Source organism: Pungitius pungitius, chromosome 10, assembly GCF_949316345.1.
Source record: "Pungitius pungitius chromosome 10, fPunPun2.1, whole genome shotgun sequence".
NCBI classification, from domain to species: Eukaryota; Metazoa; Chordata; class Actinopteri; order Perciformes; family Gasterosteidae; genus Pungitius; species Pungitius pungitius.
Window position 1 is genome coordinate 11939337 of NC_084909.1, and position 13692 is coordinate 11953028.

Sequence of the window (13692 nt, forward strand, 5' to 3'; positions counted from 1 at the left end):
TTCCTCTCCTCTGTCTCCTTATCGTTTTCTGTCCGACGGCCTCCGCTCAGCCCTCCTTTCTTGTCTCTCTTCCCAGCCCTGAATGATCTCCCTCTCTTGTTCCGCTAACTCATTCAGCCCTCACTCGATACCAAAGCTTGGTGTGGCGTTGTGACTAACTCCCGCGTCCAGATTACAGCCAGCCCCCTGCCGGAAACATCAGAGAAATTAAGTATGGAAGTTTTGTCTTGCCTTCTTCTCTCTCTCTCTCTCTCTCTCTCTTTCTCTCTCTCTTCACCCTGCCTCGTATTCTTTTTTTTGGGGCACTTGTTATTTCTTCATTTTTCGGTTACGTAAGACAGACAGAAGTGGAGCAAGCTTCAAAGTGAATGGCAAAGCTGCCTTTTCCCCTGCTCGCTTTGGTGTTCATGCATGTCATTCCAGTGCCATCTCCCCCCCACACCCCTTTTCCCTCCATCTCTTTCTATCCTTCCCTCCATCACTCCCCATCTTTTCTTATTACTTTACATCTATCGCTTTCTGCCTTATGGGTCAATTATTCAATTTCCACTGCACTTCCTGTATGCAGTCGGTATGTCAAGTGACTCTCTTAGATGCCCTCACCTTGACAAAACAGAGGCCCTCTGAAGAGGAAGACCGTCCTATTAGGTCTGCCTCTTCCTCCTGTCTGCCTTTGTTGTATCATACACAGTGTGATGCAGGGATGAGTGGGATGTTCTTTCTCTTTGATTACCTGTCACTGAGCCTGAGCATCAAAGGCGGACGAGGTAAGAGCTACCATTACCTAAATCATCTGTCTTTAAAGACATCCTTTGGCTTAAAAGGCAAAGAATGTCTTAGCGGTGACTGATTTAACACAACTACTCTGGATGGCCTGGATAACGGTCGTGTTATAAATACTTACACAGACACACACACACACAGACACAGACACACGGCGGCAGCATAAAGTTGAGCTCAAGCCAAAGAGACACAAAGCAGATCTGTCGCTCTTGTTGTGTGGCGACCTCATGGACCTGACACCTCATGGAGCTGACACACCAAACAAAAAGCGCTGACAAGAACCCAAGACACGTCACCTCACATCACCTCACGTCTTCTAAGTAGTACTTAACCCACACAAAGGCCGCGGCAGACAAGCTTGCCAACCTGCATGCGCACTTTGCGTGCACAGGATTGAAAGTGAGACAAAAAATGTTGATGTTAACAACATGGTGCTAATAAGATGTAAACAAGTCTTACGCCTCTTAAACCTTCAAATAAACCCTAACGAAACGGTCTGCTGCCTCCTGGAGTCATGTCGCTCACTGGTTTAATACACAAGAAGATTGGATTTGAGTGAAATGGAATGCAAATCAAATCCTTTGCAGACTGAGTGGGGTATGAATTGAGAAATGTGTCTGATGCAAAGTTGGCAATGTCGCACTAAAAGTTTGGCTTTGCTTTGCTACGCTGTTGGAAGTAGAAAAAACAACAACAAAAAACGACAACAAAAGAGAAAGCACACCCAATGGTTGAAACCACTGATTCCCTGGGCTGAACACCCGGTCAGACGGATCGTTCTGGGAAACTGCCTGTGCCGCCAACATCTCGAATCCACTTAAAGTCCGCTGATAAGGTCCATTGCAACCCACGGTGCCGGACACACTGCTAAAACAGACAGTCTGACGTCTGAGAGGAATACGAACCAAGAGCCTGGTGGGACTCCAGTGGGGGCTCTCACCTTGCATCGTCTTTCCATCCTCACTGGCTGTGATAAGTAATGTGTTAAGGCAAGAAAAAACAAGCAGCTGTACGCGATGCACAGGGGGGTGGGGGGGGGGGGTGCTGTTTCTCTCATTCCCCTGCCTTGCTCCCTCTCCCTTCCCTGTTAGGCATGTGTAGAGGCGGTGTTAGTTCATTTATCATGCTGCAGGCTCCGGTTCTCAGCCCCGGACTCTGTGATTAATGATGACCGTTCACACACTTAAACATTTAGCTTTGTTTTGCGGACACACTAGTTTCCATACGGCTTTCCACCACTTACCTTTGCGTCATTGTACGATTAAAAACGGATATCAAGACAAACAGACTCTTTTCTTCACAAGAAACTGACATATCCACAGCAACACAGACAAATGGACAAGTGCCCTGTGGCCCATCTGTGCCTCCCTTAACGATAGTAGTACACAATACAGTATATGCACAGAAACATTCTTCTGAAAGATTTCATATGAAAAAACGAGTAATGAGACTATTTCAAGGTACTGAGAGAACCATGCTCTTGTCTCTATTAGATTACCATCCTTTCACCACCAACCCCCTTACTACCAACACTTCTTTTAAAGACATCTTTCTTTCACGCAGGTCTGAGGGGAAACGTGACTGGAACTGTAAGAGAATTGGCCAATAAAAAGCTTAATTTAGTGAAGTGACTGTGTTGACCTTTCATCAACTCTCCAGAGCAATGTCAATTTCAATTTCACCCTTCTGCAGGCGAAGGTTGACGTGCATAGTGAAACAGCTAGGTGTTCTTCAATAGAAGAAAAGGAAGAAGATGAAGTGTAAACCACTTCAACAGCCTTTGGGAAATCAGTCGACCTACATCCTCAATGACAAATCCCTTAAAATCTCCAAGGAAGCAAGTAAACATATAATGCAGTGATAAGAGAAGAAAGGTGAAGGATAAAACAATGTAGGAAAAGATTTTAAAAAACAAGGGAGGTAAAGATTGAGCACTTTGGAAAATGAGTTGTTAGAGGTTTATTGAGTGAGCTACAACTGCATATTTTCAGTTGAAATGACAACAGATGAAGCTACAGTAGTAAACACGCCCACACACACACACACACACATACACAAACGTACACACATGCATCCCTAATTACTTGGATTTATGCCACATACTTTCCCCTATATAAAGAAACATTAAAAAGGAGGGGGGTTATTGCTGGTATCCTTGACTACTTTACCAATGCGCTTCTCCACTGAGGGGTCATAGCAACGTGTAACCCATCGTTAAAGGGAAAGTGCTGCTTATAGCAAACAAAAGGCAGCAGCTTTTTAATAGTGTCTCACTTCTACTTCTCGTTTTGATAGAATGTTGTTTTAAATTATTATTTTTTTCAATTGAGAGGGAAGAAGATGGAGGTAATTGGGCGGGAGAGAGTGGGATCAGAGTGTTACAGCGACAATGTGAGTATATTTCTTCTGAGCCTTTCAAAACTATATTGCCAAATCACCTAGACAACCAGCAATCTCAGCGTCTTTTGATGTTAGTGTATTACAGATCTGTGTGTTTGTGTGTCTACACGTAGTGCACATCGAAGTAAAATGGATACAGTATAAGTCATCCTCTGGCCACCCATCCCGTACTGCTGGGTCCTGCTCTCTGAAATAATTGATTCTAATTCCTTTCCACTACAGTGCACCCATCTGCTGTCTTTTGGGGACAGTACAATCCTCTATCAGTTACAATTATCCCACAGTCACCGAGAACTGCGCCACGAGCGACTGTAACCTGCCCTACCCGAGTGCTTTGGGGGCATGTGCGAGTATCAGTGCATGTGCGTGCCTGCGCCAAAGAGGGAGAGCCAGCAAGAGCCAGCGAGATGGAGAGATGCTCAGAGTGAAGGTTGATTCCTTCTATCGCTTTTCTCCGGGCGACAAATCATTTACACCAGGGAATAAATGTGTTTTAAATGTGCAACTTTTAAAAAAAATTATAAGTTACATGCTGTCAGCGTGTGTACCTCTGAAATTCACACAAATTCAAAACCCCAAAATATGAATCAGAGAGACAAAAAACTGGACTGCACTAACTCACCACTGGGGGACAGCATTAAATCTGTCAACAGAGAAACTACACAAAGAAATCCAAACCATCCTACGCAAACTCCATTTGGTCACGTTGACAACTGAACAAATGAAATATTTGTGGCGGCTTTGAGTCCCAGCACAGTTTCACATACCTGATGACCCCTGAGGTCTCGTAGATCTTTTTATGATATGAGCACACAATTAGCTCTTGGTGCAGTCCATAAGGACATAATCTAGCTGTGGGATCTGGCCTCCTCAGCTGAAAGGAACACAGTGGCAGAGATGTGCAAGGAGACCTTCAAAGAGCACACCATGCCTCTCCAAACCCCTCTTTCTCCGAAACTCTTCCATCACCTTTTTTCTCCCAACGAACCCATTCCTCACACTTTAACCAACACTCTTGTTCTTTGCTTTCAATCTAGTTCCGTGCGTGTCCTCCTCTCTGCAGCATCCTCTATGACTACATCCCTGTGAGAGTTTATGTAACATACGTGTTTTATTTATGTCCGTGTGTGTGTGTTGTGTAAAGCTGGCTGTTATGGCGGTTGTCTCAGATCTGCACAGTTTGCAGCAGCAGAGGAGATAAAGTGGGGCTGTGTTTCCTGGCAGTGTTGCAGATTTATCTCTCTGCTTACGGCTCTGATTTTACTGCCCATCCACAAGCCTCCACTGGATCCCCTCTCTTTCTCTCTCTCGCTCTATCTCCCACTTGCCAAGGGACCAGTCACTCTCTGTACACGCTCTGGAAACCATAAATCTGCCACGTTGCTCCATAAAGCTGCTTAGGGCATGACTCAACAAATATTAAGGAAGAGGAGAATAAATAAATAAAGCAAAATAAAAACTCTTATCTGGAGGGAGAGACAACTTTTCTGCTCACAAAATGGAGCCCGGCAGTAAAATATTTACCCTGGTGTCTCTGGGCTTTAGACACTCTTCTGGGAGTGTGGAGGCTCACTGCACAATATCACACACACTTTTATTTTTGTTCTTTCTCTTTGTCATAGCCTTGCTTTGACCATCGTTCTGCCAGAGTCACAGAGTCAAGCTCTGGTGTAACACTAAAAACAGAGGGGAACTCTCATGGTTTCACTTATTATCACTAATTACTAATTAATTATGTCTTCTATGGCTATGGGGACATATTGTTTGACTACCCTCCCTGGTTCGGGCTTATGGACAAACGGAGCTGGCCTTGGACCATCTGTCAGGATATCTCAATCACTTCTGCAACGATTTCCACGACTCTTCTTCTAAAACTGTCACATATAAGTTTCAAATGTTATGGAAGTACCTAATTTATTTGCAGTAGTAGGTTAATAAAACATTTTACACACACTCCAATACACGGAATCACAAAGCATGCATTGAAGAAAGAATTAACGGAGAGGCTTCAAAGCTTGACAGGAAGAAACAATGCCTTCCTTAAAATCCCAGCGATATCAAGACAAACACATTAATATCTGAAGGGTGCATTGTGCAACCCGTTCATGCACAGGTGTGAGTGTGCTGACATGTGAGTCTGTGCTTGTCAGTTTATCAACTGCAGCAATTTTTCACTCTTGATCAGCCAACCGTGCAGGCATTTTAAATGAACTACCTGGATTCCACCAGCATCAGATAAGAGACAAAGGCTCCCCTCTCTGCGAATCATTTCACCTTCTTTGTCTTCGCCCACCCCCCCCTCTCGCTCCGTTACACATTCATACAGACCTCACACATTCCAGACGTCTCAGTCTTGTTCAATCGGCTTCTCCACGACAAATGCGCATGCCGAGCAGCGAGAGCCATGTGGACGGCGGACTGTGCCCAGAAGTCCAGCAGTATGCTGTCTCAGGAAAGAAAACCTGCTCAAACACAAGCACACGCATATATTTCCTCACGCACACAAATGGTAGGCCCGTCATGACCCCCCGTCAAAGAAGACAAACAACGTCAACTGAAAGCAGCCGCCTTCCCATGTGGCGAGACAGCGTATGGAACCCTGGCACCATATGGGCTCTTCATTGTTGACAAAACAGCCTTCGGGACATTGGCACCGACCATTTGCATATATGGAAAAGACTTTAACAATTGTTTTATCCTTTTGGTGTTTCTGCAGCAAATAAAAGTGGCATCATCAATCTGTGTTCGTGGCCCGGGGCGTGTTGGAGAGGATTTGTAAAGTCATCCATTTCCTGTCATTTGGAAATGACACAGATAGTACTGACTGCAGCTGGAGGAAATCCCATGATGCTCTTACCTAGCTGCAGCTCCATGTTGCTGATCTTGTTTTCCGAGGGAAACAGGATCTTTGGCGGCTTGTCAGTCAAAGGAGCTGAAAAGGAGGAAAAGACCATTTAAAGTCAGTATTTTAACAGACCAACGAATAATTAAGGCAAGCAGTCTTTGAAGAAGAATAGTTAGGCTTTAGTCTGATTTAGCCATTTTTAGTGGGCTCCTAATGTACCTCTTGCACTCGGTTCACAATGTTTTAAAATACCCCTCTGCCTTACACAGAGCACAGACTGACGTTTTCTCTTTCCTCCTCTTCAACATAAATGAATGCTCATTCCCTCTCTGTCTGTCCTCATTCCTCTGTTTCTCTCAACTTGCTCTCGGTGCAGACACGTCGCTCTCTGGTGTCTCTACACCTTCGGTTTCAGTCATCTGACCTACTTCTGATCATAAATGAATCACTGCTTTGCCAAGAACAAACCACCATTTAATCTGCATCAGCATTAGGCATTTGAAGAGCCATACTGTGTGTGTGTGTGTGTTTCTATCTGAGTGAGAGGGAGCAGCTGATGCTCTAATGATGCTAATCATCCATACTGTGGGTGTCAGACCTGCTGCTGAAGTCGTCCCTCAGGGGAAGGACAGAACATGCAGCTGCTTTATTGTGGTTAAAAGCGTTTGTGTGTTCTACGCTCCCTGGGGTCAAGGGATAGCAGAACAGAAAGAGCGCATTGTACATACGTGACTTAACAGTAACACGTGGGGAGCAAAATGGAGGGGTCGTGTTTAGTATGTTGGACATTCCCTAGAGCTGGAGGCACTTTTGTTTATTAAAATCAGTTCCTGAGAAGCTCTCTTTATATTGCAGCATAAAAGGTTTTCTTATGTCTGGGGAAACTTTCTGCCACTGTAACGATTAACAACTTTAAAATGTATTTTTATACAGTGAAAAAGAAGGGATCATAGCAATGGATCATTAGTGGGGATTATGCAGACGCTATGGGGCAAGACCTAGGCGAAGGCTGAGAAAAGATTCTGTAGTGGATGCTCCACATGGAAAAGCAAGTCAGAGGAAGGATGATAATCAGGGGTTCTCTGATGTACATTCTCGTTCTGTATTATTCACACTATATGTTTATTCCCATGTAGCTATTTAAAGGTAAATATATATACATTTTCAATGCATATGTAATTACCTCAGTGAATAGATGTAATGTGATGTAATGTAGTGTTATGCAACCAACAAAATATCCTATATTCATCCATTTCAATGAATGCAAGAGGCAATTTTTTTTGCTGCTACCATGATCTGAATCCACGGCCAAAATAATAATTAATCTGGACCAGATCACTTTTTAGAACTATGTAAGAATCCACTTTCTTGTGATCGAGTGATGCGAGTTTGATACAATCTCACTCACACTTTTTGAACCGACTGCTCAGTGAGTATTCGCTCTGGCCCAACCTCCAAAAGATACATTTTATTACCATGACAATGAGTCGTGACTGTGAATCACTGACGTGTGAACGTTATTGCTAGCTCTAGAAAGCAAGAGAACCAATTTTCAAATAGAAATATTCATTAAGTCTACCGCAGTGAATAAACCCCTGTGTTCTAACAGCAGATGCTTGGCCAATCATCACTCGGATCAGTGCCTCTAATCTGAAAGTGACACCTTTTATGCCAGGGTGCAAGGCCCCTGTTTTATGCAAACTGTGCCATTTATTTCCTTAGTCAAGCCACTGTGAAGCCCGTTTAATGGGGTTTTTAGTTCAGTAACAAAAAAAAAGAACAAAGCCTTTGTTTTGTTGAAGTCATTTTTTTGACATGTATTAATGGTGCCGAGTTGTGCTGACATTGTTCTGGACCTCTGTCCTTAAATATAAGATCTAGTGAAACCAGTCAGACTGACCTGTACGTGTAGACTTATACTTCAACATTGTAGAATTATGGTGCTATTTGTGCTCACCTTTACTTTAAAAGGTCAAATCAAACACCCACTCGCTCTGCTGACTTTGACACTTTGTTCAAGCTTGGTGTATTCGCTGGTATACACCACTGACAAAGACTCAGACTTGCAACACTATCTTTTGTTGCCATGGCATTACATCAGAAGGAAAATTGGGGCATCTTAAGCTGATTATGACCCACGTTTATCTGCTGGCAAGCATGACAGGTTTAAAATAATTGTAGACCTTTATATGTCTTCTTTTGCAATAAAATGAGTTCAGAACTGGACCTTCTTGTTACCATACAGCGTAAATAAGGCTACAGAGAAAGAAACATGTTTGACATATAGTATGAATGCTCACAGGTACATCTCTGTGTGCAGTGAGCTGAACGTATTTATTCAAGGCATCACATGGTCATAGTGGCTGAGAGAGGAAGGGTATGACCTGGCTCTGACCATCACGCATACAAATCCGGCACACAATCTGATGCAAAGGAGGCACTAATTCTGAACTTTTATTGAATAAAATAGGCTACTCCCAACAGCAGACCTTTCAGGCATGTCCAATTATGTAGTTGTGAATTTGTGGAGGCAGCTTTTTTAAGGCCAGTTTGTAGCCTGGAAGTTTCATTAAGATGTTCCTACAAAGTGTTCTCACAAGACCTCTTCTTTAGGCTTATCATAAGAGGGCTCTAACAAGCGCTTTCAACGCCCCACTCTGTTTTAGTGTCTGTATTTGCGAGGAACAAGCCGTGCAATGCTGCTGAGCTAACTGTGATGTGCAGTCAAGGGAGTCTTGTCTGAAGTAAAGTGCATGGTCTTGTCTTCTGCGTGTGTGGTCTTTTAAAGTGTTTATAGTTCAAGCCTGCTGGATAACTTATTTACCCATTCCCAATTACTCAAGCTGTCCATGGGAGGTGTTCAAGTGTTTATGTGAATGAAGGTTTCCGGTCAGATGTACAACCTGCTGGTATGTAAATACTGACAGTGACATCGATGAGAGGGGCGGTCATGGGCTTTTAGGCACAACTGTTTGCACCGTTAATAGGTAATCATAAAGCACAAATTACAGAGGATACTGATACAATTTTAATTACATATCAAACTGTGATACATAATTACACAATGGGTGATCCTATAGCCAATTATGCAATGGGCAAACAAATGAGGACAAGCTGTCTATGGGAGCCGAGAGGGGAAGCAGATGTGGTAAGGAGAACACAGATAGGAGGCAGCCAGCAGCAGAAGAACAGTGGAGCTGGTGAAGTGAAGAGAATACAACAGGAACATTTATAAAGCTAAAGCGAACCAGTCGAGAAATACGCTCCCCTTTGTTTTGGCATGCTACACTTGCTTCTGAAAATCCCATTATCTTAATTACCTCTTCTTTTTGGGAAGTACATCAATTATCATGGTTCAGATGGAGGGAGGAGGGGAGGTGGGAGGGTGGCGCATTCAAAACGCTGAGTATTGCGAACACCTCCTAACAAAGGAAAGTTTCTGAAAGGAAAAGTCTGGAATGAAGCACATGTAGAAATTTGCATTCATGTGACGGTTTCTAAGTCTCTACCCCCTGCAGGTGAATTTTCACTTCAGGCCTTCTTGGGAAATGGTGAATGGACTGCACCTTTTTGATACCTGAACGGACAAAATGCTTTTCAATTGACCTCTCATTCACTGATGCTGATGTAAGGTGTTGTTTCATCCACGCCAACTATTTGATGTTCAACCGCAATCTGTGATTTTTTGGCATCCTCACACTGAGCATCAATCCGTGGTGCACCGTTGGATTTAACAGTTTACTTTATGTTTATCTGTAATACCTGTGCTTATTTTATCATCTTCATATATGTATATTCACCTCAGCACTCCTCTTCAAAAAATGTTCGCAGGCCGGTTATGATCTCGGCAACCCAGAGCTAAGGATGCATCTGAGCAGTGTTCAGGCATTTACAAAAGAGTTTAATGCAAGTCTATGTTGTCATGCAAAATTCCCATTGGAAACGTCACTACTGAGGAAAGTGACATGATCTGTCTGCAGACAGCCTTCCTCGTGGCACGGTTATCATTAAGTGTATGCACATTCAAATAAATTCCTTTGCTACCATCAGCTGCATTATTCAACATTTCACAAATGGTACAAAGATATTTGGCATCCAAACTTGTCCATCTGTGTTATGCCGCCTATTCCTTTTGGTTCTTAAAGTGGCAGGTGTACCTGTACCAGAGCCTCTGTTGCATTAGTGATAACACTGACTTGCTCTAACATGAGTTGTAAGCACCACATGTTGCAGAAGCTGCAGCTTTGCTGGTAAGATAATTGGTGAAAGTTGGCAACTTTCTCATTGATCCTGTCTGACATGGTAGGGTTAGGGCTAACCCAAGGTATGACATGCACTGTACGACATGGTTGTCCTTGAGCAGAGTCAATTAATAGTATCCTGTAGGAATGTGACTCTTTGGAGGAACATAACGGCTACACTAGTGTGCTTGAGCAAATGTTATGCTCTGGGATCAATGGTTCCCTATAAAATATTGATGTGTGAGAATCCTCAGGGCAGAGACATTGTCTATTTTTTGCATCTAACCAGGCTGAATTCACTTCAGTGGGTGACACAACTTTCCCTGTAAACTTGTACAGTTGGCCTGTATTGCTTTTACTGGGTGATGTATGCTATACATATAATGTAACTAGACACATATGGAGTGGAAAATAACCGAGCCCCTGCTTATGTCTAATTGTGTGTAAGACGCAGCTTGCCAAGTATTTGCGAGCATGGCTGGCTCTGTGTTCTCAACATTTCAAAGCCTGGGATGCTGCTTCACTGTGAGTAGGAGAGGAGAGCAGAGAACAAAGCAAGCTGTGTGCGTGTGTACGAGTGTGTATGTGTGCACATGCCTACGTGTGGATACATTAAAAAAGATGGGGACTCTGTGGATATAAGCCTAGTGAAAAGTCATCCAAAATCCCATTTCTGCTTGGCAGCGGAATAGCTCACTGGACTTTCCGGATGGATTATTCTGGGTGACTGACTGTAGGGAAACAGCAAATTAATGAATTAAGGATGGAGCTGAGATACTTGGATCACCAGGCTTTTTTCAGTTAGCCAGTCAAATTGTGGGGCTGGGAATAAGGATGATTGTATTTCTAATACACTGCATCAATATCAGTAAAATAAATAATAATGGATTGGTACTTGCCTTGAATATTTAGCTGGCTTTCACCTGAGTGCTTCTACTATGAGTTAATAAATAGGCTGTGTTTTGGTTTCTTGTACTTTGTTGTGCTAGAAACATAGTTGCTGCCATTAAATGTCCAGTCATGAACAACATAAGTCAATTTGTCACTCATATGTTTTAGTTTAGCAAATATACATTCATCCTCATAATTATTTTGTATTTGATGGAATACCAGGCATGCATCTATGTTTTGAGTTCAAATTATTTTTGTGATACCTTTAATATCATCAGCATGTGAAATAAATTACCTAAAGTCACTTGTGCGTATTGACATTGTGATGGAATTAAAGCAATTGGCTTGAATAGCAGCAAGAAGAAATGAGTGCAGGGTTTGCAAAATAGAAATACATTAAATAAAATAAAAATATTTAAATTAATGGTATGGATGAGCATTTGAACGCTGGCCCATAAACTGGAGGATATGTGGACAAAAGAACATTCTCACACAAACACTGTGAGGTTAAGAACAGAGCCCTGCATTGTCCTTTGGTCTCAGGAAATTGGCTCTCGGAGGTTTTAAGTATTTTTTATCAGCAAAAGCAGTCGATCTCGAGAAGAAAGGTAAAAATGAAAACTTGAGCAAACACGAAACCCTCATGAGTCTCCTAAGACCGCTAAGCTTGACTAGAGAAGCTTCGGTTCTCTTTTACGGCTGGCAGACTCTTATATTCTACAGCAGGAGATCACCATATATTAACAATGACCTTCTTCTGTACTGTTGTCACCTTTGAGCCAGTTTCATTACATTCCTGATGGTGCAATAACCACCCCGTATGATTCCCTTATAAAGTCACCTCAGAGTGTACGGAATTCAATTCCAGGCCCGGTCGTTTCCCACATGAGAGAAGCTGAGCACAGAGCTGGATGGTGTCATCCAGACCAAGCTAATAAAAGCAGCTATATTCATCGTGAACCACATCACGCTCCCCAGAGTTGTGCTCCCTAAGAGCCGTGCCTCTGGCAGAGCTGAAATACCTCTACATCAAAAGCAACTGAAGTGTGCGTTCTTTCCCCACGAATATGACTCAACCGGTGCCTGCATCATACTCACTAGACCCTTCAAATAGCCACCATCACGAAAAAGCCAGAACAATTGGCCCCTTTCTGGACAAGGGCCCCGTCGAGCTTTTCTGACTAAGCGATTCTTTAAGAGCAGATTCGACGAAGCGATCGAGCTGTTCAAAGCAGGAGGCCTTAAAAATGAATATCATTGTGAAAGAAGAAAGGGGAATTCAGAAAGCGAGTGGCTTCATGTTAGTTCCGTGCTCATTTTGCAGAGCATGATCACTCACCAATGGGAACCACAGTTAACAAATCCTTACCTCAGAAGTGCAAAATAGCGACCGAACGCAAGAAAAAAAGAAGAGAACATTCTCAGAGAAGGTATGCAGAGACCGTGTGATCGGGACTGAGACACGAAGGGAGCCGAATGAGAAAATGTGTTATTGATTGCTGGTTTACCGTGATTCTGCCCTCTCAGCATCACGAGAGTGTGTGTACACGTGAATGCCGCATGCTTGTGTGTGTGTGTGGAACCTCACAGTTGCTCCGTCCAGTAATCTTACTGCGGTCTCCTCCTACGGGAGAGCTGTCTGCAGATTCTCCCTCCCTTACGAACTTTAACGGGCCTTTTATCTATAACTCAACATCAATAAGGTGAAGAATCACCTGGTGTCAGACTTCAAGAGGCTGCGCAAAACCAACCCTCAGGAAGTATTTGCCTGCACCCAGTGCAACGCAGTATCATCCTCCACTTAAAAAGCAACCCCATTAAGGTTAATTTGTTTTTGTTTTTTTACGGACTCTCAGCGAGGATTACATTTTACGCAGGTTGATAGAGTGACTTGCATTGTGCTCACAGTAAGAGGTTCATTAAACAGTTGGGGAACATGAATTGTGTTAGAAATTAATGAGGAGCATGTTTATGGCTCTATTGTTTACAGAAAGGTATGAAAAGAGCAGAGATGCTGAGGGGAGAGAAGAAAAATTTGGCCTTTACGGTCTCCCCTGTGCATCATAATAGAGGAGGAAAATGACAATGATCACTTTGTCTCCAGATATAATGAAATCAAATGAAAGGAATTACAATGATAAAGCGGGTAGAGTGATGGCAAACCCTGTGTAACAAATTCAGTCTCTCTGTCTCTTTTACTGTACACGTACCCACATATCCAGCTCTGCCACGCACGCACACAGATGCCTTGCCCAATCACTTTGTTCTTTATTTAGCATTTCATCTATAAACTGTAGGTCTCGTGCACAAGGACGGTTCTGGCCTCTCCAACCACATCTGGTATTTGGGCTCGTGTTCCACTGCAAAAATGCTGGGCGAACATCAGTCTTTTTGGGAAGGTGTGGTGAATAATAATTAGACTCTACGATCTCACGTTACTGGCCTCCTCGCTCTGAAGCAGCTGTGGCAATCACAGTGACGCATGAAATCGTATTGTCTGGACGGTGAAGATCAACGCAACCTAAACAAACT

The 13692-nt window shown here is 43.1% G+C and overlaps 1 protein-coding gene across 5 annotated transcripts in view; it reads right to left on the reverse strand.

The window, feature by feature from the left end:
• il1rapl1a (interleukin 1 receptor accessory protein-like 1a) overlaps positions 1 to 13692 on the reverse strand; it is a 155868-nt gene that overhangs the window by 37839 nt on the left and 104337 nt on the right. For all 5 annotated transcript variants that reach the window (XM_037488355.2, XM_037488353.2, XM_037488357.2 and 2 more), the window contains exon 6: positions 6041 to 6115. In XM_037488355.2, the coding sequence (XP_037344252.1) occupies positions 6041 to 6115 (75 nt within the window). The remainder of the gene's footprint in view (positions 1 to 6040; positions 6116 to 13692) is intronic.